Raw genomic sequence first — 26,338 nt, 5'->3', positions numbered from 1 at the left:
CACATCATCAGTCATACCTTCTGTCAATGGGATAATGGCCAGCACACACTGAGGAAAGATGCTGCAGGCATCCATACTAAAAAACAGCCCTTGTACCAAAAATATTAAACAGACACAAGCTACGTAGGAACACTTTTACATAAAAATAGCCCTTCAAGACCACAGTAGATAATTGTTTCTCCTAAACTCATAGAGTAAGAGAAATACAAGTAAAATGAAGAATCAGAGGAATCACTCCCATTTTTAATCTTTGATTGAAAGATCAAGAGAGACACCAAGTTAAAAAAGGAAATAATGAAAATGCTGAATGAATTAAACAGGGCTTTCATTAGAAATGCAGATTACTGTAAAAAAAAAAAAGAACTAGAAACTATAAAGAGGAACCAAGAAAAAAACAGAAAATTCATTTGCTGAGATAAAAACTGAATGTAAGGCAATATGTATCAGATTGATTATGTAGAAGAATGAATAAGTAATCTGCAAGTTAAAATAATGGAAATCTCCCAGTTTGATTCCTGGGTTGGGAATGTCTGCTGGAGAAGGGATATGCTACCCACTCCAGTGTTCTTGGGCTTCCCTTGTGGCTCAGCTGGTAAAGAATCCACCTGCAATGTAGGGGACCTGGGTTCAATTCATGAGTTGGGAAGATTCCCTGGAGAAGGGAAAGGCTACCTACTTCAGTATTCTGGCCTAGAGAATTCCATGAACTGTATAGTCTATGGGGTCACAAAGAGTCACACACGACTGAGCGACTTTCATACTTTGACCCAGTCAGAACAGCAGACAGAAAGAAAAATTTTTAAAAAAATGAAAGCAATATAAAAAGACCTTTATATTATTTTGTTTTTGTTCAGTCACTAAGTTATGTCCGACTCTTAGTTATCCTATAGACTGCAGCATGCCAAGCTTCCCTGTCCTTCACTATCTCCCAGAGTTTGCTCAGATTCTTGTCCATTGAGTCAGTGATAAAGTGTGCCAACCTACACATAATAGGTGTCCCAGAAGCAGAAGAAAAAGGGGAATGAAAATGTATTTTTAAAACTTATGGCTGAAAACTTACCAAATCGAAAGAAAGAAACAGATATCCAGGTACAGGAAGCACAGAGGGTACCATACAAAATGAATTCAAACAGACCTACATCAAAACATAATTAAAATGGCAAAAGTTAAAAATAAAGAGAGGGTTCTAAAGGCAGTAAGAGAAAAGTAGTGGTTTAGTTGCTAAGTCATGTCCACCTCTTGAGGAGTTAATTACAAGGGAACCTCCATAAAGCTATTAGCTGATTTCTCTACAGAAATGTTGCAGGTCAGAAGGGAGTGGGAAGATATACTGCAGTCAAATGCTCTACCACTGATGGCAAGATATACTGAAAGTCCTGAAAGGGAAAATTTGCAATCTAGGATACTCTACCCAGCAAGATTATCATTTAAAATAGAAGGAGAGATCAAGAGTTTCTCAGACATGTAAAAGGTAAAACAATAGAACAGTACCAAACCTCTTTCTGAAGGAAATATTGAATGATCGTCTCTAAATAGAAAAGAAACAAGAATCTATAGGAAAGAGCAAATCACAGGTGGAAATAAATTAGATGAGTCAGAAACAGATTTTTTTTTTTTGCTGAGTTTCATGGTTTTATTAACACAAACACAATGTGTACTTGAGCTGTCTATTCATTTTATTTGCTGCATAGCCTGATGTTGGGATTGCTGACTCTAATAACCAGCTGGACTGCTCTTTCCACAGTGACTTTTCAGTCTTTTCAGTTCTCGGAGGAGATGTGAGCAGTCTCAGCATAGTAAGATTTGTTGCACATCAGCAGCACTTCAGACTCTTCAATGTTGTGACCAGGAGCTTCCAGAGTCCCCTAGGCAGCATGTGCTCTGGTTTCTTGTTGCTCCTGTAACCAGTATCGGGCATCAAGATGTGGACCTTGAATCTCCAATACACCCTGTTGTCAGTGTTTCTGGGTTTCTGCCAGTTCCACTTAATTTTGACATATTGATTTGACTGGTGTCAGATGAACTTCTTGGCCTCTTTTTGATGATCTTGGACTTCACAAGGGGTCTGAGGGCAGCCATGATGCCAAGTAGGAGATGGCTGCCACTTCTGTATGCAGAGCTGAGGAAGAGAGCAGTACACAGATTTTTAAAAATGAAATAATTTTTTTTTCTGTGAAAGTGATGATAACTGCAATGAACAGCAAAAGGATAAACATGAAGATGTAAAATAGAACATCAAAATCATAAAATGTGGGGGAGGAAAGTAAGAAAATGATACTTTCTTTAGAATACATTTGAATCTATTTGACTACCAGTCTAAAGCAAGTAGATATAGGAAGGGGTTAACATACTGAAAACCAGGGTAACCACAAATCAAAAAAATACAATAGATTCACAAAAACCAAAAAGAAGAGAGCACAAGAATAATACAAAAGAAATCAAGTCACAAAAGGAAAAGCTAAAAGAAAAAGAAAAAGAAGAAATACAAAGTCACCAGAAAAAAAAGTTTAGAGTGGTAATAAATACATACATATCAATAATTATCTCAAACGTCAATGGACTAATTCTCCAATCCAAAGACATCAATGGTAGATTGAATAAAAAAATAAGAGCCTACAATATGTTGCATTGAAGAGGTGGGAAAACCACTAGACGATTCAGGTATGACCTAAATCAAATCCCTTATGATTATACAGTGGAAGTGAAAAATAGATTTAAGGGACTAGATCTGATAGAGAGCCTGATGAACTATGGACGGAGGATTGTGAAACTGTACAGGAGACGGGGATCAAGACCATCCCCAAGAAAAAGAAATGCAAAAAGGCAAAATGGCTGTCTGAGGAGGCCTTACAAATAGCTGTGAAACGAAGAGAAGTGAAAAGCAAAGGAGAAAAGGAAAGATATACCGATCTGAATGCAGAGTTCCAAAGAATAGCAAGGAGAGATAAGAAAGCCTTCCTCAGCAATCAATGCAAAGAAATAGAGGAAAACAATAGAATGGGAAAGAGTAGAGATCTCTTCAAGTAAGTTAGAGATACCAAGAGAACATTTCATGCAAAGATGGGCTCACTAAAGGACAGAAATGGTATGGACCTAACAGAAGCAGAAGATATCAAGAAGAGGTGGCATGAATACACAGAAGAACTATACAAAAAAGATCTTCATGACCCAGATAACCACGATGGTGTGATCACTCACCTAGGGCCAGTCATCCTGGAATGTGAAGTCAAGTGGGCCTTAGGAAGCATCACTATGAACAAAGCTAGTGGAGGTGATGGAATTCCAGTTGAGCTATTTCAAATCCCAAAAGATGATGTTGTGAAAGTGCTGCACTATGTCAGCAAATTTGGAAAACTCAGCAGTGGCCACAGGACTGGAAAAGGTCAGTTTCCATTCCAATCCCAAAGAAAGGTAATGCCAAAGAATGCTCAAACTACTGCATAACTGTACTCATCTCACACGCTAGCAAAGTGATGCTCAAAATTCTCCAAGCCAGGCTTCAGCAATACGTGAACCATGAACTCCCAGATGTTCAGGCTGGTTTTAGGAAAGGCAGGGGAACCAGAGATCAAATTGCCAATATCCACTGGATCATCGAAAAAGCAAGAGAGTTCCAGAAAAACATCTACTTCTGCTTTATTGACTATGCCAAAGCCTTTGACTGTGTGGATCACAACAAACTGTGGAAAATTCTGAAAGAGATGGGAATACCAGACCACCTGATCTGCCTCTTGAGAAACCTGTATGCAGGTCAGGAAGCGTCTTTTGATTAATTTAGTTTTAATTTTAATTTGGAGCCTCTTGATTAAAGTGAAAGAGGAGAGTGAAAAAGTTGACTTAAAGCTCAACATTCAGAAACCTAAGATCATGGCATCTGATCTCATCACTTCATGGCAATTAGATGGGGAAACAGTGGCTGACTTTATTTTTGGGGCCTCCAAAATCCCTGCTGATGGTGATTGCAGACATGAAATTAAAAGACAATTACTCCTTGGAAAGAAAGTTATGACCAACTTAGACAGCATATTAAAAAGCAGAGACGTTACTTTGTCAACAAAGGTCCATCTAGTCAAGGCTATGGTTTTTCCAGTGGTCATGTATGGATGTGAGAGTTGGACTGTGAAGAAAGCTGAGTGCTGAAGAATTGATGCTTTTGAACTGTAGTGTTGGAGAAGACTCTTGAGAGTCCCTTGGACTGCAAGGAGATCCAACCAGTCCATCCTAAAGGAGATCAGTCCTGGGTGTTCATTGGCAGGACTGATGCTGAAGCTGAAACTCCAATCCTTTGGCCACCTCATGTGAAGAGCTGACTCACTGGAAAAGACCCTGATGCTGCGAGGGATTGAGGGCAGGAGGAGAAGGGGACGACAGAGGATGAGATGACTGGATGGCATCACCGATTAGATGGACATGAGTTTGGTTAAACTCCGGGAGTTGGTGATGGACAGGGAGGCCTGGCGTGCTGTGGTCCATGGGGTCGCAAAAAGTCGGACATGACTGAGTGACTGAACTGAACTCAACTGAATACGTTGCATATGAGAGACCCACTTTAGGGCAGAGGACACACATAGATTGAGAGTGAAGGTATGGAAAAAGATATTTCATGTAAGTAGAAATGACAAGAAAGTGGTTGTAGCAATGCTCATATCTGACAAAGTAGACTTTAAAGGCTGTAAAAAGAGATAAAAATGAAGATACTATATAATGATAAAAGGAACAATACAAGAAGAGGCTATATCCACCCAATATAGAAGCACCCAAATACATAAAATAAATACTAATAGATGTAAAGGGAGAGATTGATGGGAATACATCAATAGTAGGAGACGTCAACACCTCACTCACACCAATGAATACATGTTCCAGGGAGAAAATCAGTAAGGCAACAGAGAGCCTAAATTATAAAATTCAACATGCTGTGTGTGCATGTGTGTTGTCACATCAGTTGTGTCTGACTCTTTGCAACTCTATGGACTTTAGCTTGCCAAGCTTCTCTGTCCTTGGGATTCTCCAGGCAAGAATACTGGAGTGGGTTGTCCTCCTCTGGAGGATATTCCTGACCCAGGGATCAAACTTGTGTCTCCTGCATTACAGGTAGAATCTTTACTGCTGAGCCGCTGGGGAGGCCAAAATTTAACAGGCAATTGATTTTTTGCAGGATATTATATCCAAAAACAAACAAACAAAAAAAAACCAGAATGCACATTCTTTTCAAGTGCACATGGAGTATACTCTGGGATTGACCGTGTACTAGGGCACAAAACAAGCCTGAATACATTTAGGAGTATACAAGTTATTTCAAGCATCTTTTCTGACCACAATTTCATTTAATTAGAAATCAACCATAGAAAAATAAAAGAAAGAAATCAATAATATGGAGACTAAGCAACATGCTACTAAAAAAGGAATGGGTCAGCAATGAAATCAAATAGAAAATTAAAAAACTACCTTGAGACAAATGACAATGAGAACACCACCATACAAAATCTGTGGGATGCAGCAAGAGCAGTTCTTAGAGGGAAGTTCATAGTGATACAGGCCTTCTTCAGGAAACAAGAAAAATCTGAAATAAATAAATTAACCTACTGCTTAAAACAGAAAAAATAAGAACAAGGAAAACCTAAAGTCAGCAGAAGGATGGAAATAATATAGATCGGCGAGGAAATATTAAGATAGAAATTTAAAAAGCAATAGAAAATCAATAAAGTTAAGAGTGGTTCTTTGAAAGAGTAAACAAAATTGACTATCTTCTAGCCAGACTCACCAAGAAGAAAAGAGAGATGATCTTAAAAAAAAAATCAGAAATGAAACAGGAGAAATCACAACTGATACTGCAGAAACACAAAAACCCATGAAAGAATACTGTAAACAATTATATGCCAACAAATGGGACAACTTAGAAAAAAAGAACACTTTTCTAGAAACATATAACCTACCCAAACTGAATCAAGAAGATATAGGTAATTTGAACAGACCAATCTCTAAAGTGAAATACAATTTGTAAAGAAAAACTCTTCTACAAACAAGAGTCAGGACCAGATGGCTTCACAGGAAAATTCTATGAAACATACAAAGAACTTACATAAATCCTTCTCAAACTCTTCCAAAAGAGTGAAGAGAAGGAAACACTCCCAAAGACATTTTATGAAGCTGCCATCACCCAGATACCAAAAGCAGACAAAGATACCACCAAAAAAGAAAATTATAGGCCATTGTTTTTGACAAATTAGATGCAAATATTCTCAACAGAATACTAGCAAACTGAATCCAGCAACACATAAAAAAGATCATACACCAAAAAAAAAAACAACCCAATCAAAATATAGGCAGAAGACCTAAATAAACATCTCTCCAATGAAGACATACGGATGGCTAATAGATACATGAAAAGATGTGTATCATCACTAATTATTAGAGAAATGCAAATCAAAGCTATGAGGTACCACCTCACACTGGTCAGATTGGCCATCATAAAAGGTCTACAAGAAAGAAATGCCAGAGAGGGAGCAGAGAAAAGGAAGTCCTCCTATATTGTTGAAGGAATGTAAATTGGTGCAACCACTATGGAAAACAGCATGTAGGTTCCTCAAAAAACTAAAAATAGAGTTGCCATATGATCAAGCAATTTCACTTCTGGGTATACATCCAGAAAAACTATAATTCAAAAAGATACCTGCACCCCTATATTCATAGCAGTGTATTTACAATAGCAAAGATATGAAAACAATCTAAATGTTTATTGACAAATGAATGGATAAAGAAGATGTGGTATACACATACACACACACACACAATGGGATGCTACTCAGTCACGAGAAAGAATGCAGTAATGCCATTTACAGCAGTGTGGATGGACCTAGAGATTATCATACTAAGTGAAGTAAGAAAGAGAAAGGTAAATACTATGATGTTACCACTTATATGTGGAATCTAAAATATGACACAAATGCACTTATCTGCAGAACAAAAACAGACTCACAGACATAGAGAACAGACTTGTGTTTGTCAAGGTGGGGGAGGGGGTTTGGGAAAGGATGAATTGGGAGTTTGGAATTAGCAGATGCAAACTATTATACATAGTATGGATAAACAACAAGGTCCTGTTGTAAGCAGAGGGAGCTATAGTCTGTAAGAAACCATAATGGGTTCTTTGGAGAAATGTCTGTTTAGTTCTTTGGCCCATTTTTTGATTGGGTCGTTTATTTTTCTGGAATTGAGCTTCAGGAGTTGCTTGTATATTTTTGAGATTAATCCTTTGTCTGTTTCCTCATTTGTTATTATTTTCTCCCAATCTGAGGGCTGTCTTTTCACCTTACTTATAGTTTCCTTTGTTGTGCAAAAGCTTTTAATTTTCATTAGGTCCCATTTGTTTATTTTTGCTTTTATTTCCAATATTCTGGGAGGTGGGTCATAGAAGATCTTGCTGTGATTTATGTCGGAGAGTGTTTTGCCTATGTTCTCCTCTAGGAGTTTTATAGTTTCTGGTCTTACATTTAGATCTTTAATCCATTTTGAGTTTATTTTTGTGTATGGTGTTAGAAAGTGTTCTAGTTTCATTCTTTTACAAGTGGTTGACCAGTTTTCCCAGCACCACTTGTTAAAGAGATTGTCTTTTTTCCATTGTATATCCTTGCCTCCTTTGTCAAAGATGAGGTGTCCATAGGTTCGTGGATTTATCTCTGGGCTTTCTATTCTGTTCCATTGATCTATATTTCTGTCTTTGTGCCAGTACCATACTGTCTTGATGACTGTGGCTTTGTAGTAGAGTCTGAAGTCAGGCAGGTTGATTCCTCCAGTTCCTTTCTTCTTTCTCAAGATTACTTTGGCTATTCGAGGTTTTTTGTATTTCCATACAAATTGTGAAATTATTTGTTCTAGTTCTGTGAAAAATACCGTTGGTAGCTTGATAGGGATTGCATTGAATCTATAGATTGCTTTGGGTAGAATAGCCATTTTGACAATATTGATTCTTCCAATCCATGAACACGGTATGTTTCTCCATCTGTTTGTGTCCTCTTTGATTTCTTTCATCAGTGTTTTATAGTTTTCTATGTATAGGTCTTTTGTTTCTTCTCCAAAGAAGACATACAGATGGCTAACAAACACATGAAAAGATGCTCAACATCACTCATCATCAGAGAAATGCAAATCAAAACCACAATGAGGTACCATTACACGCCAGTCAGGATGGCTGCTATCCAAAAGTCTACAAGCAATAAATGCTGGAGAGGGTGTGGAGAAAAGGGAACCCTCTTACACTGTTGGTGGGAATGCAAACTAGTACAGCCACTATGGAAAACAGTGTGGAGATTTCTTAAAAAACTGGAAATAGAACTGCCATATGACCCAGCAATACCACTTCTAGGCATACACACCGAGGAAACCAGATCTGAAAGAGACACGTGCACCCCAATGTTCATCGCAGCACTGTTTATAATAGCCAGGACATGGAAGCAACCCAGATGCCCATCAACAGATGAATGGATAAGGAAGCTGTGGTACATATACACCATGGAATATTACTCAGCCGTTAAAAAGAATTCATTTGAATCAGTTCTAATGAGATGGATGAAACTGGAGCCCATTATACAGAGTGAAGTAAGCCAGAAAGATAAAGAACATTACAGTATACTAACAGATATATACGGATTTTAGATAGATGGTGGCGATAACCCTATATGCAAAACAGAAAAAGAGACACAGAAGTACAAAACAGACTTTTGAACTCTGGGGGAGAACGTGAGGGTGGGATGTTTTGAAAGAACAGCATGTATACTATCTATGGTGAAACGGACCACCAGCCCAGGTGGGATGCATGAATCAGGTGCTCTTGCCTGGTGCACTGGGAGGACCCTGAGGAGTCGGGTGGGGAGGGAGGTGGGAGGGGGGATCGGGATGGGGAATACGTGTAACTATATGGCTGATTCATGTCAATGTATGACAAAACCCACTGAAATGTTGTAAAGTGATTGGCCTCCAACTAATAAAATAATATTTAAAAAAAAAAAAAAAAGAAACCATAATGGGAAAGAATATGAAAAAGTTGTTTATACACACACAAACACACACACTCTGAATCACTTTGCTGTATGGCAGAAATTAACACAACATTGTAAATATACTATATTTGAATTTTAAATATTGCCCCTTTACCCAGGTCCTCTGTATCCTCTCTGAGCACCTCAGTATCTTACACCTTCATATTAGATCTTGATGGAACCTGTGAAATGACCCCTTTGTTTTACTGAAGAAAGTGCAGACATGTGAGGCTAAGCAGTTTACTCAAATGGCTCAATTAGGAACAGTAATACTGTTTATATAAGTGTGACCTTACAGCTTTAAATATTGGGGGTAAAGAAAAAGGTTGGGGGAGAATTGACCTACCAACATCAGGGTTTCATTAATGACTGCTTCAGGCTTGGATATATGAATTTATTTCATGCCTGGTATTTTAAAAACTGGCTTCATTTTTGTTTTCTGTAGCATGCTAATTAAATGTAATTTAAAAATCTTCTTCCTTTCAGGTCAAGTGAAAAGTGCCAAATCTGTACAGTAAGCCACGGTCAGAAAAGAAGTCAAGAACATACCTTCTATTGAGTATGTGTTTTAATAACAGGCCACATCGTCTTCTATATCTATAAAGGCAAACCTATCTGTGCTCACTGAAGTTAAGAAAATAGATGTGGGATTTTATAAAAATGTTTAAATATGAAATTAAATCATGCTTGTTTTGTTTTATCCCATTCAGCATGCTTATGTCCAGACTTTCTGGCCTTGCCTCTGCCCTTGCAAGTCAGTCTAATGTGAATTCCACATGCTCCTTCCAGAGAACACTTGAGTATGAGTCACTCACAAAGACCAGATGGGACTTATAAAAGCTGCTTAGAGAATCTGACAGTTTTCTGTGTAATTGAGGCAGGGAATTTCTCTTCAATTGAGGGATTTTTTTTTTTTTTAAAGACACATTGACCATTTCCAGAGGAAAAGCTTGTTCTCCCTTCCTCAAAAGGAAATTTATAGGATGACATTCTGGAGCAAGGAAATATTAAGGATGGTTCAGATGAGAGTTCTCTGCTCACCAGCCCAGGTTGGATGCATGAGACACGTGCTCGGGGCTGGTGCACTGGGAAGACCCAGAGGGATCTGGTGGAGAGGGAGGTGGGAGGGGGGATTGGGATGGGGAATACATGTAAATCTATGGCTGATTCATGTCAATGTATGGCAAAAACCACTATAATATTGTAAAGTAATTAGCCTCCAACTAATAAAAATAAATGGAAAAAATAATAATAGTTAAAAAAAAAAGATTACTTTCTTACCTCCAAAATAAAATTCACCTTTAAGATGGGATGTGGTCTCCTAGTGGACTTCCCAGGTGGTGCTAGGGGTAAAGAACCACCTGCCAATGCAGGAGATGGTAAGAGGTGTGGGTTCGACCCCTGGGTCAGGAAGATCTCCTGGAGGAGGACATGGCTACCCACTCCAGTATTCTTGCCTAGGGAATCCCATGGACAGGCAACAGTCCACTGGGTCACATAGAGTCAGACACGACTGAAGTGACTAAGCACGCATGCATACACGTGGTCTCTTAGTAAATCGTCTTATTTCTTTAACCTCCGTCTGTCTCTCCCCAATCTGTAGGTTTGGCAATCAGTTCAGTTCAGTTCAGATGCTCAGTCGTGTCCAACTCTTTGCGACCCCATGGACTGCAGCATGCCAGGCTTCCCTTGCATCACCAACTCCCAGAGCTTGCTCAGACTCATGTCCATTGAGTCAGTGATGCCATCCAACCATCTCATCCTCTGTTGTGCCCTAATTGTATTACATGTCATTTTCCTTCTGTTTTATATCACTTAGATTTTAAATATAATTGTTGGTTTCATATTAGTGATTTGAAATGTCCTTTTTTCTAGTTTGTCTAAGAACCCCTGAACCTTCTGCTACGCTATGACTTTCTGGAAAAGTTCTTTTTTGTTGTTGTTGTTTTCATTTATTTTTATTAGTTGGAGGCTAATTACTTTACAATATTGTAGTGGTTTTATAGAATAAGAGACACGGAAGTGGAAAAGTTCTATAGGAAGAAAATTATTCTCTTCTTTGTCCCACCCTAAAAGCTAGTTTTTCATTGTTGAAGGGAAGAAAAAAAAATGAGCAATTCAGTAATTCCTTGTCACTTGACATTTTCTCAGGCACAGTTTTGAGATAACACTGTATCACAAATGTAAAAGTTTTGAGTTTGGTTTTTTTTTTTATGTATGAGCTATTCAGGTTTAGTTGCCTTGAGCAAAAGAGGAGAGCAGTGCCTCTCAGCCCCCTCATTGATAGATCTAGTGGGTGTTCATGGAGTAGTGCAAAAAAGGAGACCAGTGTTTGTGCCATTCTCTCAATATTGTAGATTGTGAGAAGTCTACTCCCTTTAAGCACAGCAATAATTTGGGCAAAGGCCAGATGCCATTTTTGTCCTTTCTGGTCCGATTCTACATTTTCTGAGCCTTGATCGTGAATATGACACTTTTCCAGGCATGTAGTTCTAGTGACGAAGAAAGGATTTCTGAATCTCACTTCAAAGATTCCTAGATAAGACTGAGTAGAAAATAAACTCTCTTCTTTATCTTTATATCTTGTTCTTGAAATTCACATTGGCATCTTTATGTCATTATGGTTCCTTTACTTTCTTACAGACTACTTTTCTCTTTTCAGCAGCTGCTATAATATGTTTGTGTCCCCCCTCCAGATTTCTATTTTGAAACTTGATGCCCTCTGTGAGAGTATTAGGAGGCGAAGGCTTAGCAGGTGATAAGGTCAGTCAGGCTGCTGATCAGGCCCTTTATATAAGAGGCCCTAGATGGCTCCCTTGCTCCTTGCACCATGTGAGGTTACAGCAAAAAGATATCCATCTAGAAGGCAGACTCAAGAGAGTCTGCTGGCGTCATGAAATTGGCCTTCCCAGTGTCCAGAAGTATGAGAAGTAAATGTTTGTTGTTTATAAGGTACAACAAACCTTATGATGGGTTTGTTACAGCAGCCTGAATTTGCTGAGACATCAGCTCCTCTTCATCCTGCTTCAAGATAGGGGAACTTTTCGAAAGTCAATGCTACCTTTCAATTTTACTTGTCAGTTGTACCTCAGTAAAGCTGAAAAAAGTCAATCCCAACCCTTGGCAAAGCAATCTGCAGTTCTCTACTCCGTGAGCTCTATCCCCAATGTTAGTAAGAGCTAATCCTTTGGGGCACCCATAGCATTAATAGCTCCGTACTATATTCTATGTAATTGTTCACATATGAACTATAAGCTTTTTTTTTTTTTTTTTAAGCATATTTAATTGTTTATTTGGCTGTATCAGGTTTTAGTTGCAGCATGCGGAATCTTTTGTTGTGGTACATGGACTCTCTAGTTGTGCATGGACTCAATAGTTATGGCACTCAAGCTTAGTTGCTCTGAGGCATGTGGGATCTTAGTTTCCTGACCAGGGATCGAACCAGTGTTCTCTGCATCACAAGGAGGATTCTTAACCACTGGACCACCAAGGAAGTCCCAACTATGAGCTTTTTCAGGGTAGGGACTTTGTCTTGTTTTTCTTCATTCCCAAAGAGCCTGTAACATAGTAAGTTAGTGAATAATAGTTTTGGCACCACCTTATTCATAGAATTCACCAGTCTTCATTCATTTATAGATCTTGTTCACCTTTATAGAAATGACTCCTGAATCCTGCCTCCATATTTTGCTGTGCCAGTGCCCCATGTCAACTTCTGCTCCTCCAGAAGACAAATCACACATATATCCAGAATTACAATTGTGTATTTAGTTTGTTCTCTATTTCTAAGCTTTCTTCTTGAGTCCCCTATTACTTTTTAGTCATGTGATCCTGGTGATTATCAAGGAATTCCTGAATCTCATTTTAAGCATTTCACTAATGTGAGGGTCTGAATATATGTTTATATCTATAGATCTGTAATTTTAGTAAGTTTTGAGAGACATGGTGTATCTTGTGACCTAATGTTACATTGAATTATGGGTATATTTACAGGAGTGTCAAAGGTCCTGATACTTTTTGAATCCTGTCTGAATCCTGTTTGAATCCTGTTATTGAATCCTGAATCCTGTTATTCAGGTAGCTGCATGACTTTGAGCTGTTACTCAGGTAGCTGCATGACTTTGAAAACCCACAGAGTAATTACTATTTCAAGGTATATACTAGTAAATTAAATCACATTATTTAAGAGGTAGTAAAACAAAAGGTACATAAGAGTATTCTGATTACTTTTCGATGGTGGTTCCTTAGGCTTTTGTGTTTTTTCATTGATTGGAAAACTGTGGAAAAAAAAGAGGAGGGGGAGGAGATTGGTATGACATCATTAAGAAAACAGCTAATGTCTGCTATGACTATCATTTAATAAAATAAAAGAAATATTAATGCCAGAAAAAATGGGAAGATATGACCTTAGTATAAGGCTCAGTCTTTAAAATTGAATAAATTAACTTTTAGTATAGACTTCTATGTTTTTCATTTTGCCATGTATGAGGGAACTCATATAGTGAATTACAACTGGCATATGGTCTAGCCTTTGAGATATATTGCTCTAGGCTAAGCTAACGCAGTCAGGCTGCTACTTAGGTTACCATAATTGTGAAAGGCTGACAGTCCATCCCAATGTTTCATCTAATTTGTGATAGATTGCATTTTCTAAGATGGCCGCATCTCTCATCCCACCTGCTCTTCTACAATGTGATCCTGACATTCCTCACATAGAGAGGTGGGTCTCTGTTCTCTCATCATGAACCTGGGCAGGCCTGTGACTACAGTAGAAGTAAAACTATGTGACTTTCTTTTTTTTTTTTTTAAACTATGTGACTTCATAGATCATAAAAGATAAAGATGATACAGTTTCTACCTAGTTTTCTTGAGATGCTGGCTCTTGGAAACCAACCTGTGGAGAGACCTATATGGACAGGCACTGAGGCCCAGCTCATAGCCCTGGCTGAGCTCCAGCCAGCAGTCATCAGTGATGTGCGTGAGTCATCTTGGCAGCGGATCCTCCAGTTGAACCACCACAGCTGGTGCTGTGTGGAGCAGAGATAAGCCTCTGTTGAGCCATGCCAAAATTGTAGATTTCAGCCAAATAAATAGTTGTTGTTTTAAACTACTCAGGTTTGTGTCTGTTTGTTATGCGGCAGTTTATAACACATAAATTCTAGAACTTGGAAGTGAGAAATCCACATAACAAACCCTAAAACATATGGCATTGCCTTTTGGGACTGGGTAGTAGACAGAAGCCGGAATGGGCTAGAGGAGAGTGTTAGTGAAAGCCTGCAGAGCCTCAGATTATTAGCAGAATCTTTGAGGCTGTCTGGGAGGCTCTTGGGGCTTCCCTGGCGGCTCAGAATTCTTGGTAAAGAATCTGCCTGCAATGTGGGAGACCCAGGTTTAGTCCCTGGGTCAGGAAGATCCCATGGAGAAGGGAATGGCAACCTGCTCCAGTATTTTTGCCTGGAAGATTCTATGGACAGAGGAGCCTGGAGGACTACAGTCCGTGGGGTCGCAGAGAGTCGGACACGACTGAGCACAAACTCATGCACGGGAGGCTTGTAGTGGGAATTTTTAGGAAAGAGAGGAAAATGTTATTAGAAGCTAGAGAAAAGATACCTTTCTTATGTGATGGTGGTAAGTTTGGCCACACTTTCATCCAAGTAATGAACTCAGTGATCCTGCTCAGAACTTTTCCAAATAGTGTTCAAGTGCCACTTGTATTCTCCTACTAAAATTGGAGAGAAATGAGCCTAAAAGGAACAGTTCAGTTTTCAAATAAAATTTAAAAGAAATATAAAGGATTCAGTATTTGCTAGGTTTGAAAATAAAATTAGTTCTCATTCCTAGCCTTTGTAGATGGCAAAAAGTTATCAAACTAAGAGATGGCTTCTGGGAAAAGATAAAATCTCAGGCAGGATTGTGAGGTCATTGGTTAAGACCTCAGTGATATTTAGGTGGTATGTCATGAAAGTGTTCAGACTCAAAAAGGCTTTGCTCAGCTTCAGACTTGAGGTGAGCTTTCTCAGTGCAGCTGGACAGATGGCCTGTAGCTGCACTAGGGGTTATCACCACAGCTAAAGTCAAATGGAAAGAGACCAGCTGTCTCTCGATAATAGTATACACACACACACACACACACACACACACACACACATATCAAGGCATCATCTGATTGGTCTTGAGTCTCATGCTCTGAACCAACCATAGTGTTAGGGGGAGAGAGAGCTATGACTAACAAACCTGTTTTGTGCCTGTCTCTGTCAGACAGTGTAGTCTCTCATTAGAAGATGGAGTTTGGGTGAGACTGACTGGGAAGCCTCTCAGTTCTCAACTCTCAAAATCATCAAAGTATTCAACTGGCTCTACCACAAATCAGAAGTGTAGAAGTTTTAGTCACTCAGTTCTGTCTGACTCTTTGTGATCCCATGGACTGTAGCCTGCCAGGCTCCTCTGTTCATAGAATTCTCCAGGCAAGAATACTGAAGTGGGTTGTATTTCCTTCTCCAGGAGATCTTCCCAACCCAGGGATCAAACCTGGGGTCTCCTGCATTGCAAGCAGATTCTTTACCATCTGAGTCACCAAGGAAAGTACTATACCAAAAAAGGTGAAATATAAATTTATTATTGCCTTTTTTTTTAGCTTTATGGGAAATATTGTTGTGAGAGAAATTGGTCACCTCTGTGTATTCTAGTTATGTGCTATCTCTAGCTCTCAGAACCATATGTAATCTAGAGCTGAGTCTATGAATTTTGTTCGGGGTTTCTTGAGGTATGGGTATTTTTCCAAAAGCCATGGAGAATCTGACTTTTAAAATGTAAAAACTGCATGACTCTTACCTGTAGGGTCTAGGTGAACCCAGTGAGCTTGAGGGGATAGCAGTGGGATAAGAACTAGACAGAACTGAAGGGACATTACTCAGAGTGATCTGAGGCATGACAGTTTAGGAGAGAAATCAAGGTGACAGGCAATAGAGATGAGGTTAAGATGAATATGGGAGAAAGAGCAGTGAACTTGGTAACCAGAAAGGCTCAATAAGGGCAGGTTGGGAATGAGTAAGGAATGGGTCTTTCAGGAGACAGCCTGTGTACAAGACAGTTTTTAGAAAAGCATAGTCCTCAGGATTTATGGTAGGAATGGGTCCAGTGACCCATAAAAGAACTACACCAGACAACAGCAACAAAACATTGTAAAGGAAATATTTTGGGAGAATGGTGTGTGAGTGCTAGTGGTGGTGGTTGCAGTCAGGGCAGACAGAGCTGTTTACTGAAACCACTTAGTCTCAAGAAGGAATTGGGGCTTCTATGTGTCAGAATTTCCTTGATACAGTAATGGAGAAGATTGATAATAGACGAAGTCATCTCATTGTGGTGGTGTTATCCTTGGTGCCCTGATTAGTGTGGCACAGGAATGAGAGAGTAGAATTTCATTGTCACAGAATAACTCTCTTCAAAGTAAACTACACGTTGATTAATAACTGGTTCATTTGTTTAAATTTATACTGTATTTGGTTTTAATGATCAGATTTGGCGTAAAAAAAAATCACATTGGGCATCACAGAATTTGGGATGCATTTGTCCTATGAAGAATGTCCTATGTAGCCTATTTGTCATTGGCTTTTGGTTTCTTCAAATCAGGACCAAGAGCTAATGACAAAGAGGAGTTAAGGAGAAAAGGGGGAGTGAGAAACTCCATGGAAAAGAAAGGAGAGGCAGAAAAAGAGAAAATAGAAAAGGATGAATGAAAAAGTCAGAGGGGAGACAAGGCAGTTGAAAAGGATTAAGGTTGAAGAAAGAAAACCAGAGTATATATTAAACCATATAGGAGGAAGTTCTGTCTACATGGTCAGTGATCACTTCAGCCATTACACCAGGCAAAGAAAATCAGTTAAAACAGTTATGTGTATAGACATAGCTTGAGCATTAAGAAATGCAAGTTTCCTTGGGGACACTTAAACTTCTTCTGGATTGGGGGTGGGCGTAATGTTTGTAGCCAATCAGAATGAAAGTAAGTTGGGAAGCAACCAATAGGAATTAGGCATGGAAATAGCTTCCAGTGTGATATCAGTTGGCAGTACTGTCCCTGGCAAACAGATGCAGAGCTGAGCATGTTATGTGATTTTCAGTGCCTTCACCTTGGTTTCAACTCAACCTGCTTAGCCTTGGCTGAAGGTATTGCTGGTTTTGAAAGTTTGGAGAACTTGATTTGGGAGCAAGACTGTTCTGACAAGTTGGGTAGTAGGCTGTGAAGGTGCCGAGGTTGTGAGGTGCTGCTGGAGGGACAGGTTTCAAGATAAGTGTTTTGAATCCCATTTTTGGGCCATCTTCCACTTCACATCAGAATCACTGTGACTTTCAGACCCAACAGATGCAAAGCAAAGATCCAGAAATTATTGGGGATACTTCAGGAACCTCTAGGAATTTTAGCTTAAGGGTAGCTGCAAGGGAGAGAAAAAGAGAATGAGTCCTCAGTACCTTCACATCTATTTATGCAGACTAGGTCCCACCCAAGGGCAGCAGCTTGAGGGGGTGGGTTGGGTCCTGGGGTTGAAATCAGCCTGTTATTCACGTGCTAAGCTGTGTGCCCTATTGTTAGCAAGGGGAACTTTTTCTAATTCACTCAAAGCTACCATATGGTCAGACCTCAACTTTTGTCTTTTTCCTTTGTTTTTAGGTTATTCACATCCTTCTGCACCCCCATCCTTAACCAATAGGACTCAATTTTGACCTGTTTCCCGTTTGCCATTTGGAGTTGGAGGGGCCTGAGAGTTGAAAAAGGGGCAAGAAATTGCAATAGTAGAAGAAAATTCTAGAATGATTTGTACTCCCAGAGAAAGAGTTCTTCCTCAAAGAGTTCACCCAGTACTTAAGGAGAGCCTGTTATGTGCCACATGTTGTGTGCACAGCCTTAAGGAAAATTAATAGTTGGCCCTGACCCTCAAGAAACTCCCTGTTCCATGGGGAAGACAAACATTACCATATTGTACAATAAATGGTACATGCAAAAATCAATACCATCTCTCCCCGATACATGTGTAGCAGTATCAAGGAAGAAACACAAACACTGCTCTTAGTGTTCCCATAGAACGTTCTTGGAGCAGAGGTGTAACAGGAGGTATTAATTTGTACCTTATGGGCTCAGATCTGAGTGTAGCATAATCTTAGGTAGAAAGAATGTGGATGGATTGGATCCTAGCCAGTCACATGGTCTTCTTTTTTGTGTATCATAACAGGTTAGTCTGTACTAGTGAAAGTGTCAACAGTAAATCTCATCCAGGTTCATCAACTGGAACTGATAAAACAATGTCAAAAGCTAATGTGTCCTTCTGGGTACAAAAAGAAGGTAACAGACCTGATTTACTCTGTGGAAGGGCCGCTGACTACCCTGTTGTGAAGGGACATTTCCTGATTCTTGTATGGTCCACGCTTGTTTTGGGAGGTAGGTGATTGTTTTTTACATCTCATCTTTCCTCTGACCTCTGAACCTTTCTGCAGAAAGTGATCACAATTACAACAAAAGAAGAAAACCAATGAGATTATATAAAAAGTCTGATCTCTACTATGCTCCTTCATTCATTCAGTGACATTTGCTGAGCATAGCAGTGTGGAGGATATGAAAGTTCTTAGCCTCAAGGAGACTTTTCATGGGGGAGACAGGCAGACACATAATTGCAATGCAGTGTCATTATTATAACTGTAAAGGTATAGTCCAAAATCTCTGGTTACAAAGGAGAGGGAGAGCTTTACACTGCCTGGCTTCATTCTTGCTTGCCAGGCCTAACTTGACCTAAATATCTGGGATGAGGGGAGGGCAAATAGAACCCAGATACATGGCTCACAATTTGCTTAGTTAACATCTTCACTTTTGTCCATTCTACTATGACTTTTGATGTGATTTTTCTTTAGGGAAGATGTACCATTCCACCCCCTGGGGAGAATTAGGAAAAGTTTCACCTATAGGATCTCTTACACAATGATAAAGTATTCAATAGGCATGAAGAATGATATTCATGCAGATAAAATAACATATTAAAAATCATAGATGCTTTATTCCATAATTCAACACTAGTGATTAGAGAACATTTTCTAGTTCCCTCAAAAATTTTTTCATTTGGGCAAAATGTCAGCTGGTTTAAAATGCTTTCTGGAACAAAAGTGAAAGTTTTAGTTGCTCAGTCGTGTCCAACTCTTTGCCACCCTGTGGTCTGTCTGTCCATGGTATTCTCCAGGCAAGAATGCTAGAGTGGGTTGCCATTCCCTTCTCTAGGGGATCTTCCCATCTCAGGGGTATTGCAGGTACATTCTTTACCAGGGAAACCTGGTACAAAGACTACAAAGAAGCAACAAAGCAAACACCCATGAAGAACTTCAATTTTACTCCCATTAGGGAGTGAAATTACTTTCTTTGGGGTCTTTAAAATGCTCATCATCAACCTTGGTCCCTTTTGGTACAATGAATTACTGCTGCCCATGAATCTCACTAGCTTTAGATCTTTTATGATTACATAGAGACAGGTGCTCCAGGCAGTAAAGGGCATTGCAGAAATTGCTTGAGAAACATTTCTTTGGCTAACCTTATGCATATGCATTCAAAAAATATTTACTGATGTGTCATGACCTGTAGGTGAAAGGCAGGAAATACAGACTCTGACATGCCAATGAGTCTCACCTTAGGCATAAGTTAACTGGATTGTAGTCTGTGTATCGCCTCTGGAAGTGATGAGGTGAATAATCTTAGAGTAGGAAGTTTTAGGCGCTTCCCGGGTAGTGCTGGAGACGTGGGTTTGATCCCTGGGTTGGGAAGATCCACTGGAGGAGAGCATGGCAACCTACTCCAGTATTCTTGCCTGGAGAATCCCATGAACGGAAGAGCCTGGTGGGATACAGTCCATAGGGTTGCACAGAGTTGGACACAACGGAAATGACTTAGCACGCATGCACGGAGGGAGTTTTAAGGCAAGAAGCTTCATATAAACAGAATAACTAGTGTCTTTTGACACTTAATTGGTAAAGGAAGCTTTCCCTATGATTAGATTCATTTAAAAGTATTTCTGGTGTTTAAGAAAACTATAGAATATATGTTACTATAGCTTAGGATGAGTAGTGATTAACAGGTAGTAAGACATTGCAAGGTGGCGGAGTAGGAGGACATGTGTTCATCTTCTCCTGTGATAACTCCAAAATTACAACTCACTGCTGAACAACCATTGGCAGGAGAATGTTGGATCCCACCGAAAAAAGATACCCCATGTCCAAGGGCAAAGGAGAAGCCCCAGCAAAATGGTAGGAGGGGTGAAATCGCACTTACAATCAAACCCCATACCTGCCAGAGATACTTGGAGGGCTCAAAGAAAATGTTCTGCATACCAAGAGATGCCACAGAGACTGAGCCAGACCTGCCTTTGAGTGTTTGTCTCATGTGGAGGTACGGGTCAGCAGCAGTGGCCTGCCATGGGCAGGGGCTCTGGGTGCAGCAGACCTGGGTATGGCATAAGCCCTCTTGGAGGAGGTCGCCATTAACCCCACCATAGAGCTGCCAGAACTTACAAAGGACTGGGGAAACACTCTTGGAGGGCACAAACAAAACCTTGTATGCACCAGGACCCAGGAGAAAGGAACAGTGACCCCACAAGACATCCAGACTTGCCCGTGAGTGTTCAGGAGTCTCTGGCAGAGGCTTGGGTCAGTGGTGGCCTGCTGCAGGGTCGGGGCACTGAGTGCGGCATTGTGTGCATGGGATCTTTTGAAGGAGGTCCCCATTATCTTCATTACCTCCACCATAGTTTGGCCTCAGGTCAAACAACAGGAAGGGAACACAGCCCTGCCCATCAACAGAAAATTGGATTAAAGATTTATGGCGCATGACCCCACTTATCAGAACAGACCCAGTTTCTCCCTCAGTCAGCCTCTGCCATAAGGAAGCTTCCGTAAGTCTCTTATCCTTATCCAAGAGGGCAGAGAGAATGAAAACCGTAATCACAGAAAACTAATCAAACTGATCACATGGACCACAGCCTTGTCTAACTCAGTGAAACTATGAGCCATTCCGTGTAGAGCCATCCAAGACAGACAGGTCATGGTGGAGAGTTCTGACAAAATGTGGTCCACTGGGGAAGGGAAGGGCAAACCACTTCAATATTCTTGCCTTGAGAACCCCATGAACAGTATCAAAAGGCAAAAAGATAGGACACTGAAAGATGAACTCCCCAGGTCAGTAGGTGCCCAATATGCTACTGGAGAACAGTGGAGAAATAACTCCAGAAAGAATGAAGAGATGGAGCCAAAGCAAAAACAAGACCCAGTTGTGGATGTGACTGGTGATGGAAGTAAAGTCCAATGCTGTAAAGAGCAATATTGCATCAGAACCTGGAATGTTAGGTCCATGAACCAAGGCAAATTGGAAGTGTTCAAATAGGAGATGGCAAGTGTGAACGTTGACATTTTAGGAGTCAGCGAACTAAAATGGACTGGAATTGGTGAATTTAACTCAGATGACCATTCTACCTACTACTGTGTGCAAGAATCCCTTAGAAGAAATGGAGTAGCCATCATAGTCAACAAGAGTCTGAAATGCAGTACTTGGATGCAGTCTCAAAAACGACAGCATGACCTCTATTTGTTTCCAAGGCAAACCATTCAGTATCACAGTAACCCAAGTCTATGCCCCAACCAGTAATGTTGAAGAAGCTGAAGTTGAATGGTTCTATGATGACCTACAAGACCTTCTAGAACTAACACCCCCAAAAGATGTCCTTTTCATTATAGGGTACTGGAATGCAAAAGTAGGAAGTCAGGAGATGCCTGGAGTAACAGGCAAATTTGACCTTGGAGTACAAAATGAAGTAGGTCAAAGGCTAATAGAGTTTTGTCAAGAGAACACAATGGTCATAGCAAACACCCTCTTCCTACAACACAGAGAAGACTTATACATGGACATCACCAGATGGTCAATACTGAAATCAGATTAATTCTATTCCTTGCAGCCAAAGATGGGGAAGCTCTGTACATTCAGCAAAAACAAGACCAGGAGCTGACTGTGGCTTAGATTGTGAACTCCTTATTGCCAAATTCAGACTTAAATTGAAGAAAGTAGGGAAAACCACTAGACCTTTCAAGTATGACTTCAGTCAGTTCCCTTACAATTATACAGTGGAAGTGAGAAATAGATTTAAGGGATTAGATCTGATAGAGTACCTGAAGAACTATGGATGGGGGTTCATGACATTGTACAGGAGGCAGTGATTAAGACCATCCCCAAGTAAAACAGAAATGCAAAAAGGCAAAATGGTTGTCTGAGGAGGCCTTACGAATAGCTGAGAAAAGAAGAGAAGCGGGGAAAAAAAAGAAAAAAAAAAAAAAAGAGAGAGAAGCGAAAGGTAAAGGAGAAAAGAAGAGATATACCCATTTGAATGCAGAGCTCAAAGATTAACAAGGAGAGATAAGAAAGCCTTCATTAGTGATAATGCAAAGAAATAGAGGAAAACAATAGAATGGGAAAGACTAGAGATCTCTTCAAGAAAATTAGAGATGCCAGGGGAATATTTCATGCACAGATGGGCACAATAAAGGACAGAAATGGTATGGACCTAACAGAAGCAGAAGATATTAAGAAGAGGTGGCAAGAATACAAAGAATCGATTCAGTTCAGTTCGGTCACTCAGTTGTGTCTGACTCTTTGTGACCCCATGAAATGCAGCACGCCAAGGCTCCCTGTCCATTACAGACTCCTGGAGTCCACCCAAACCCATGTCCATTGAGTCGGTGATGCCATCCAACCATCTCATCCTCTGTTGTCCCCTTCTCCTCCTGCCCTCAATCTTTCCCAGCATCTGGGTCTTTTCAAATGAGTCAGCTCTTCGCATCAGGTGGCCAAAGTATTGGAGTTTCAGCTTCAAACTCAGTCCTTCCAGTGAACACCCAGGACTGATTTCCTTTAGGATGGACTGGTTGGATCTCCTTGTTGTCCAAGGGACTCTCAAGAGTCTTTTCCAACACCACAGTTCAAAAGCATCAATTCTTTGGTGCTCAGCTTTCTTTATAGTCCAATTCTAACATGCATACACGACCATGGGAAAAACCATAACCTTGACTAGATGGACCTTTGTTGACAAAGTAATGTCTCTGCTTTTTACTATGCTGTCTAGGTTGGTCATAACTTTCCTTCCAAGAAGTAAGCATCTTTTTATTTCATGGCTGCCATCACCATCTGCAGTGATTTTGGAAGCCCCCCAAATAAAGTCAGCCACTGTTTCCCCACCTATTTGCCATGAAGTGATGGGATCAGATGCCATGATCTTAGTTTTCTGAATGTTGAGCTTGAAACCAACTTTTTTACTCTCTTTCACTTTCATCAAGAGGCTTTTTAGTTCTTCTTCACTTTCTGCCATAAGGGTGGTATCACCTGCATAGCTGAGTTTATTGATATTTCTCTCATGTTTATTCTGTGTATAAAATATAAAACATTGATATTTTATACACAGAATAACTGTACAGAAAATATCTTCATGATACAGATAACCACAACGGTGTGATCCCTCTCCTTGAGCCAGATATCCTTGAATGTGAAGTCGAGTGGGCCTTAGAAAGCATCACTAAGAACAAAGCTAGTGGAGGTGATGGAATTCCAGTTGAGCTATTTCAAATCCTAAAAGATAATGCTGTGAAAGTGCTGCACTCAATATGTCAGCAAATTTGGAAAACTCAGCAGTGGCCACAGACTGGAAAAGGTCAGTTTTCATTCCAATCCCAAAGAAAGGTAATGCTAAAGAATGCTCAAACTACCGCACAATTGCACTCATCTCACATGCTAGGAAAGTAATGCTCAAAATTCTCCAAGCCAGGCTTCAATAATACATGAACCTTGAACTCCCAGATGTTCAAGCTGGTTTTAGAAAAGACAGAGGAACCAGAGATCAAATTGCCAACATGCATTGGATCATCAAAAAAGCAAGAGAGTTCCAGAAAAACATCTACTTCTGCTTTATTGACTATGCCAAAGCCTTTGACCCTGTGGATCACAACAAACTGGAAAATTCTTAAAGAGATGGGAATACCAGACCATCTTACCTGCTTCATGAGAACTCTGTATGCAGGTCAAGAAGCAAGAGCTAGAACTGGACATGCAAAAACAGACTGGTTCCAAATAGGAAAAGGAGTACATCAAGGCTGTATATTGTCACACTGATTATTTAACTCATATGCAGAGTATATCATGCAAAATGCCAAGATGGATTAAGTACAAGCTGGAATCAAGACTGCCGGAAGAAATATATAAAACCTCAGATACACAGATGACACCACCTTTATGGCAGAAAGCAAAGAACTAAAGAACCTCTTGATGAAAGTGAAAGAGGAGAGTGAAAAAGTTGGCTTAAAGCTCAACATTCAGAAAACTAAGATCATGGCATCCAGTTCCATCAGTTCATGGCAAATAGATGGGGAAACAACTGAAACAGTGGCTGACTTTATTTTGGGGGGCTCCAAATCACTGCAGATGGTGACTGCATCCATAAAATTAAAAGACCCTTGCTCCTTGGAAGAAAAACTATGACCAACCTAGACAGCATTTTAAAAAGCAGAGACATTACTTTGCCAACAAAGGTCCGTCTAGTTAAGGTTATAGTTTTTCCAGTAGTCATGTATGAATGTGAGAGTTGGACCATAAGGAAGGCTGAATGTGGAAGAATTGATACTTTTGCACTGTGGTGTTGGAGAAGACTCTTGAGAGTCCCTTGGACTGCAAGGAGATCCAACCTGTCCATGCTAATAAACGAGATCAGTCCTGAGTGTTCATGGAAGGACTGATGCTGAAACTGAAATTCCAATACTTTGCCCACCTGATGTGAAGAGCTGACTCATTTGAAAAGACCCTGTTGCTGGGAAAGATTGAAGGCAGGAGGAGAAGGGGATGACAGAGGATAAGATCATTGGATGGCATCACCGACTTGATGGACATGAGTTTGAGGAAGCTCTGGGAGTTGGTGATGGATAGGGAAGCGTGGCGTCCTGCAGTCCATGGGGTCACAAGGAGTCTTACACAACTGAGCGACTAAACTGAACTGCTACTTTGAGGATAGGAAATTTCATTTTCATAATTTCTCTTCATCAGATCCAGAAGCAAGATACCCAGATAGTGCCACTGGTTTGGCAAATGGGAGGTTTTTGGAACTTCAAAATTTTCCACATACACATGAGTGCAGTCTCATTATTTGTGTCTTATAGCGTTATATAAGAGTTGTCAGTTATTTCTTCATAATGATATGACATTCAGAGGAAGTTTAAAATCAAATACCTAAAGAGAGATAACAATAAATTGTTTGAAAACTATACCTTATGTCCAAATAACACATACATGTATTTTTTATTTTTTTTTAGGACTTCTGAGGGCATTTTTAAAGAATTCTGAAGTCATTGTCTTGACGATTCTTTCTCTATTTGGACTTTTAATAGGACAACTGGCCTACGATTTTGTTGAGGTAACTTACGATAAACTAGAGGATAGACTAAAGATCAAAGACCAAAAACAAGGTCAACTCCTGTCTCCATACCTGAATGAATGGATTTTTTTTTTATGTGAACAGCTACTGAGAAAAGTTTATCTAGTATTAAAGTTTTTGAAAATGAAAAACCATCCAAGAAAGGAAACATGAATTAGAGAGGCTTAAAATAGTAATTTGAAAATGAGTAAATCTAATTGCCTTCTTGGATTCTTCACCATCTGCCTTTGGTCCTTGCTCCTTTGTCCTTTCTCTGTACATTCAACTGGACTCTCTCATGTTATTGTCTTCAACACATGCAGGGACTCTAGTTACCAAAGGCTCAGTTACTGTCAGTTACTGTGATGAATTATGATTACTCTTTTCTAACTGCCAGATTAAATGCAAAACATACATCCTACAAAATATTACTTTGATACAAGAAAAATTTTGTTAATTTATTGACACGATTTTAAATGTACAGCAGCAGAGTTCAGTTCAGTTCAGTTCAGTTGCTCAGTCGTGTCCGACTCTTTGTGACCCCATGAATCACAGCACACCAGGCCTCTCTGTCCATCACAAACTACTGGAGTTTACTCAGACTCATGTCCATCGAGTCGGTGATGCCATCCAACCATCTCATCCTCTGTCATCCCCTTCTCCTCCTGCCCCCAATCCCTCCCAGCATCAGGGTCTTTTACATTTAGTCAACTCTTCACATAAGATGGCCAAAGTATTGGAGTTTCAGCTTCAGCATCAGTCCTTCCAATGAATATTCAGGACTGATTTCCTTTAGGATGGACTGGTTGGATCTCCTTGCAGTCCAAGGGACTCTCA

At 40.0% G+C, this 26,338-nt stretch overlaps 2 protein-coding genes and 1 pseudogene across 3 annotated transcripts in view; 2 read left to right on the top strand and 1 right to left on the bottom strand.

The window, feature by feature from the left end:
* ANKRD45 (ankyrin repeat domain 45) overlaps positions 1-14,023 on the top strand; it is a 45,548-nt gene extending 31,525 nt beyond the window's left edge. Inside the window, exons 6-7 of one of the 2 annotated variants that reach the window (XM_065936910.1) lie at positions 9,525-9,597; positions 13,029-14,023. In XM_065936910.1, coding sequence (XP_065792982.1) covers positions 9,525-9,556 — 32 coding nt within the window. In that variant the 3' untranslated portion in view covers positions 9,557-9,597; positions 13,029-14,023. Of the gene's footprint in view, positions 1-9,524; positions 10,094-13,028 lie in introns of those variants that run through there. The other variant, XM_065936909.1, reaches the window with a different exon arrangement.
* LOC136169661 (putative large ribosomal subunit protein eL32') lies at positions 1,668-2,079 on the bottom strand (annotated as a pseudogene).
* Positions 14,024-18,329: 4,306 nt separating the features above from the next.
* The window catches only part of SLC9C2 (solute carrier family 9 member C2 (putative)), an 86,411-nt gene continuing 78,402 nt past the window's right edge, over positions 18,330-26,338 (top strand). Inside the window, exons 1-2 of the mRNA XM_065937169.1 lie at positions 18,330-18,465; positions 25,401-25,501. Of these exons, the coding sequence (XP_065793241.1) occupies positions 18,330-18,465; positions 25,401-25,501 (237 nt within the window). The remainder of the gene's footprint in view (positions 18,466-25,400; positions 25,502-26,338) is intronic.

This window comes from Muntiacus reevesi, chromosome 5, assembly GCF_963930625.1.
Source record: "Muntiacus reevesi chromosome 5, mMunRee1.1, whole genome shotgun sequence".
Taxonomy (NCBI): Eukaryota; Metazoa; Chordata; class Mammalia; order Artiodactyla; family Cervidae; genus Muntiacus; species Muntiacus reevesi.
The sequence above is the reverse complement of the archived record's forward strand: the minus strand, read 5'-3'. Positions and strand labels throughout refer to the sequence as shown.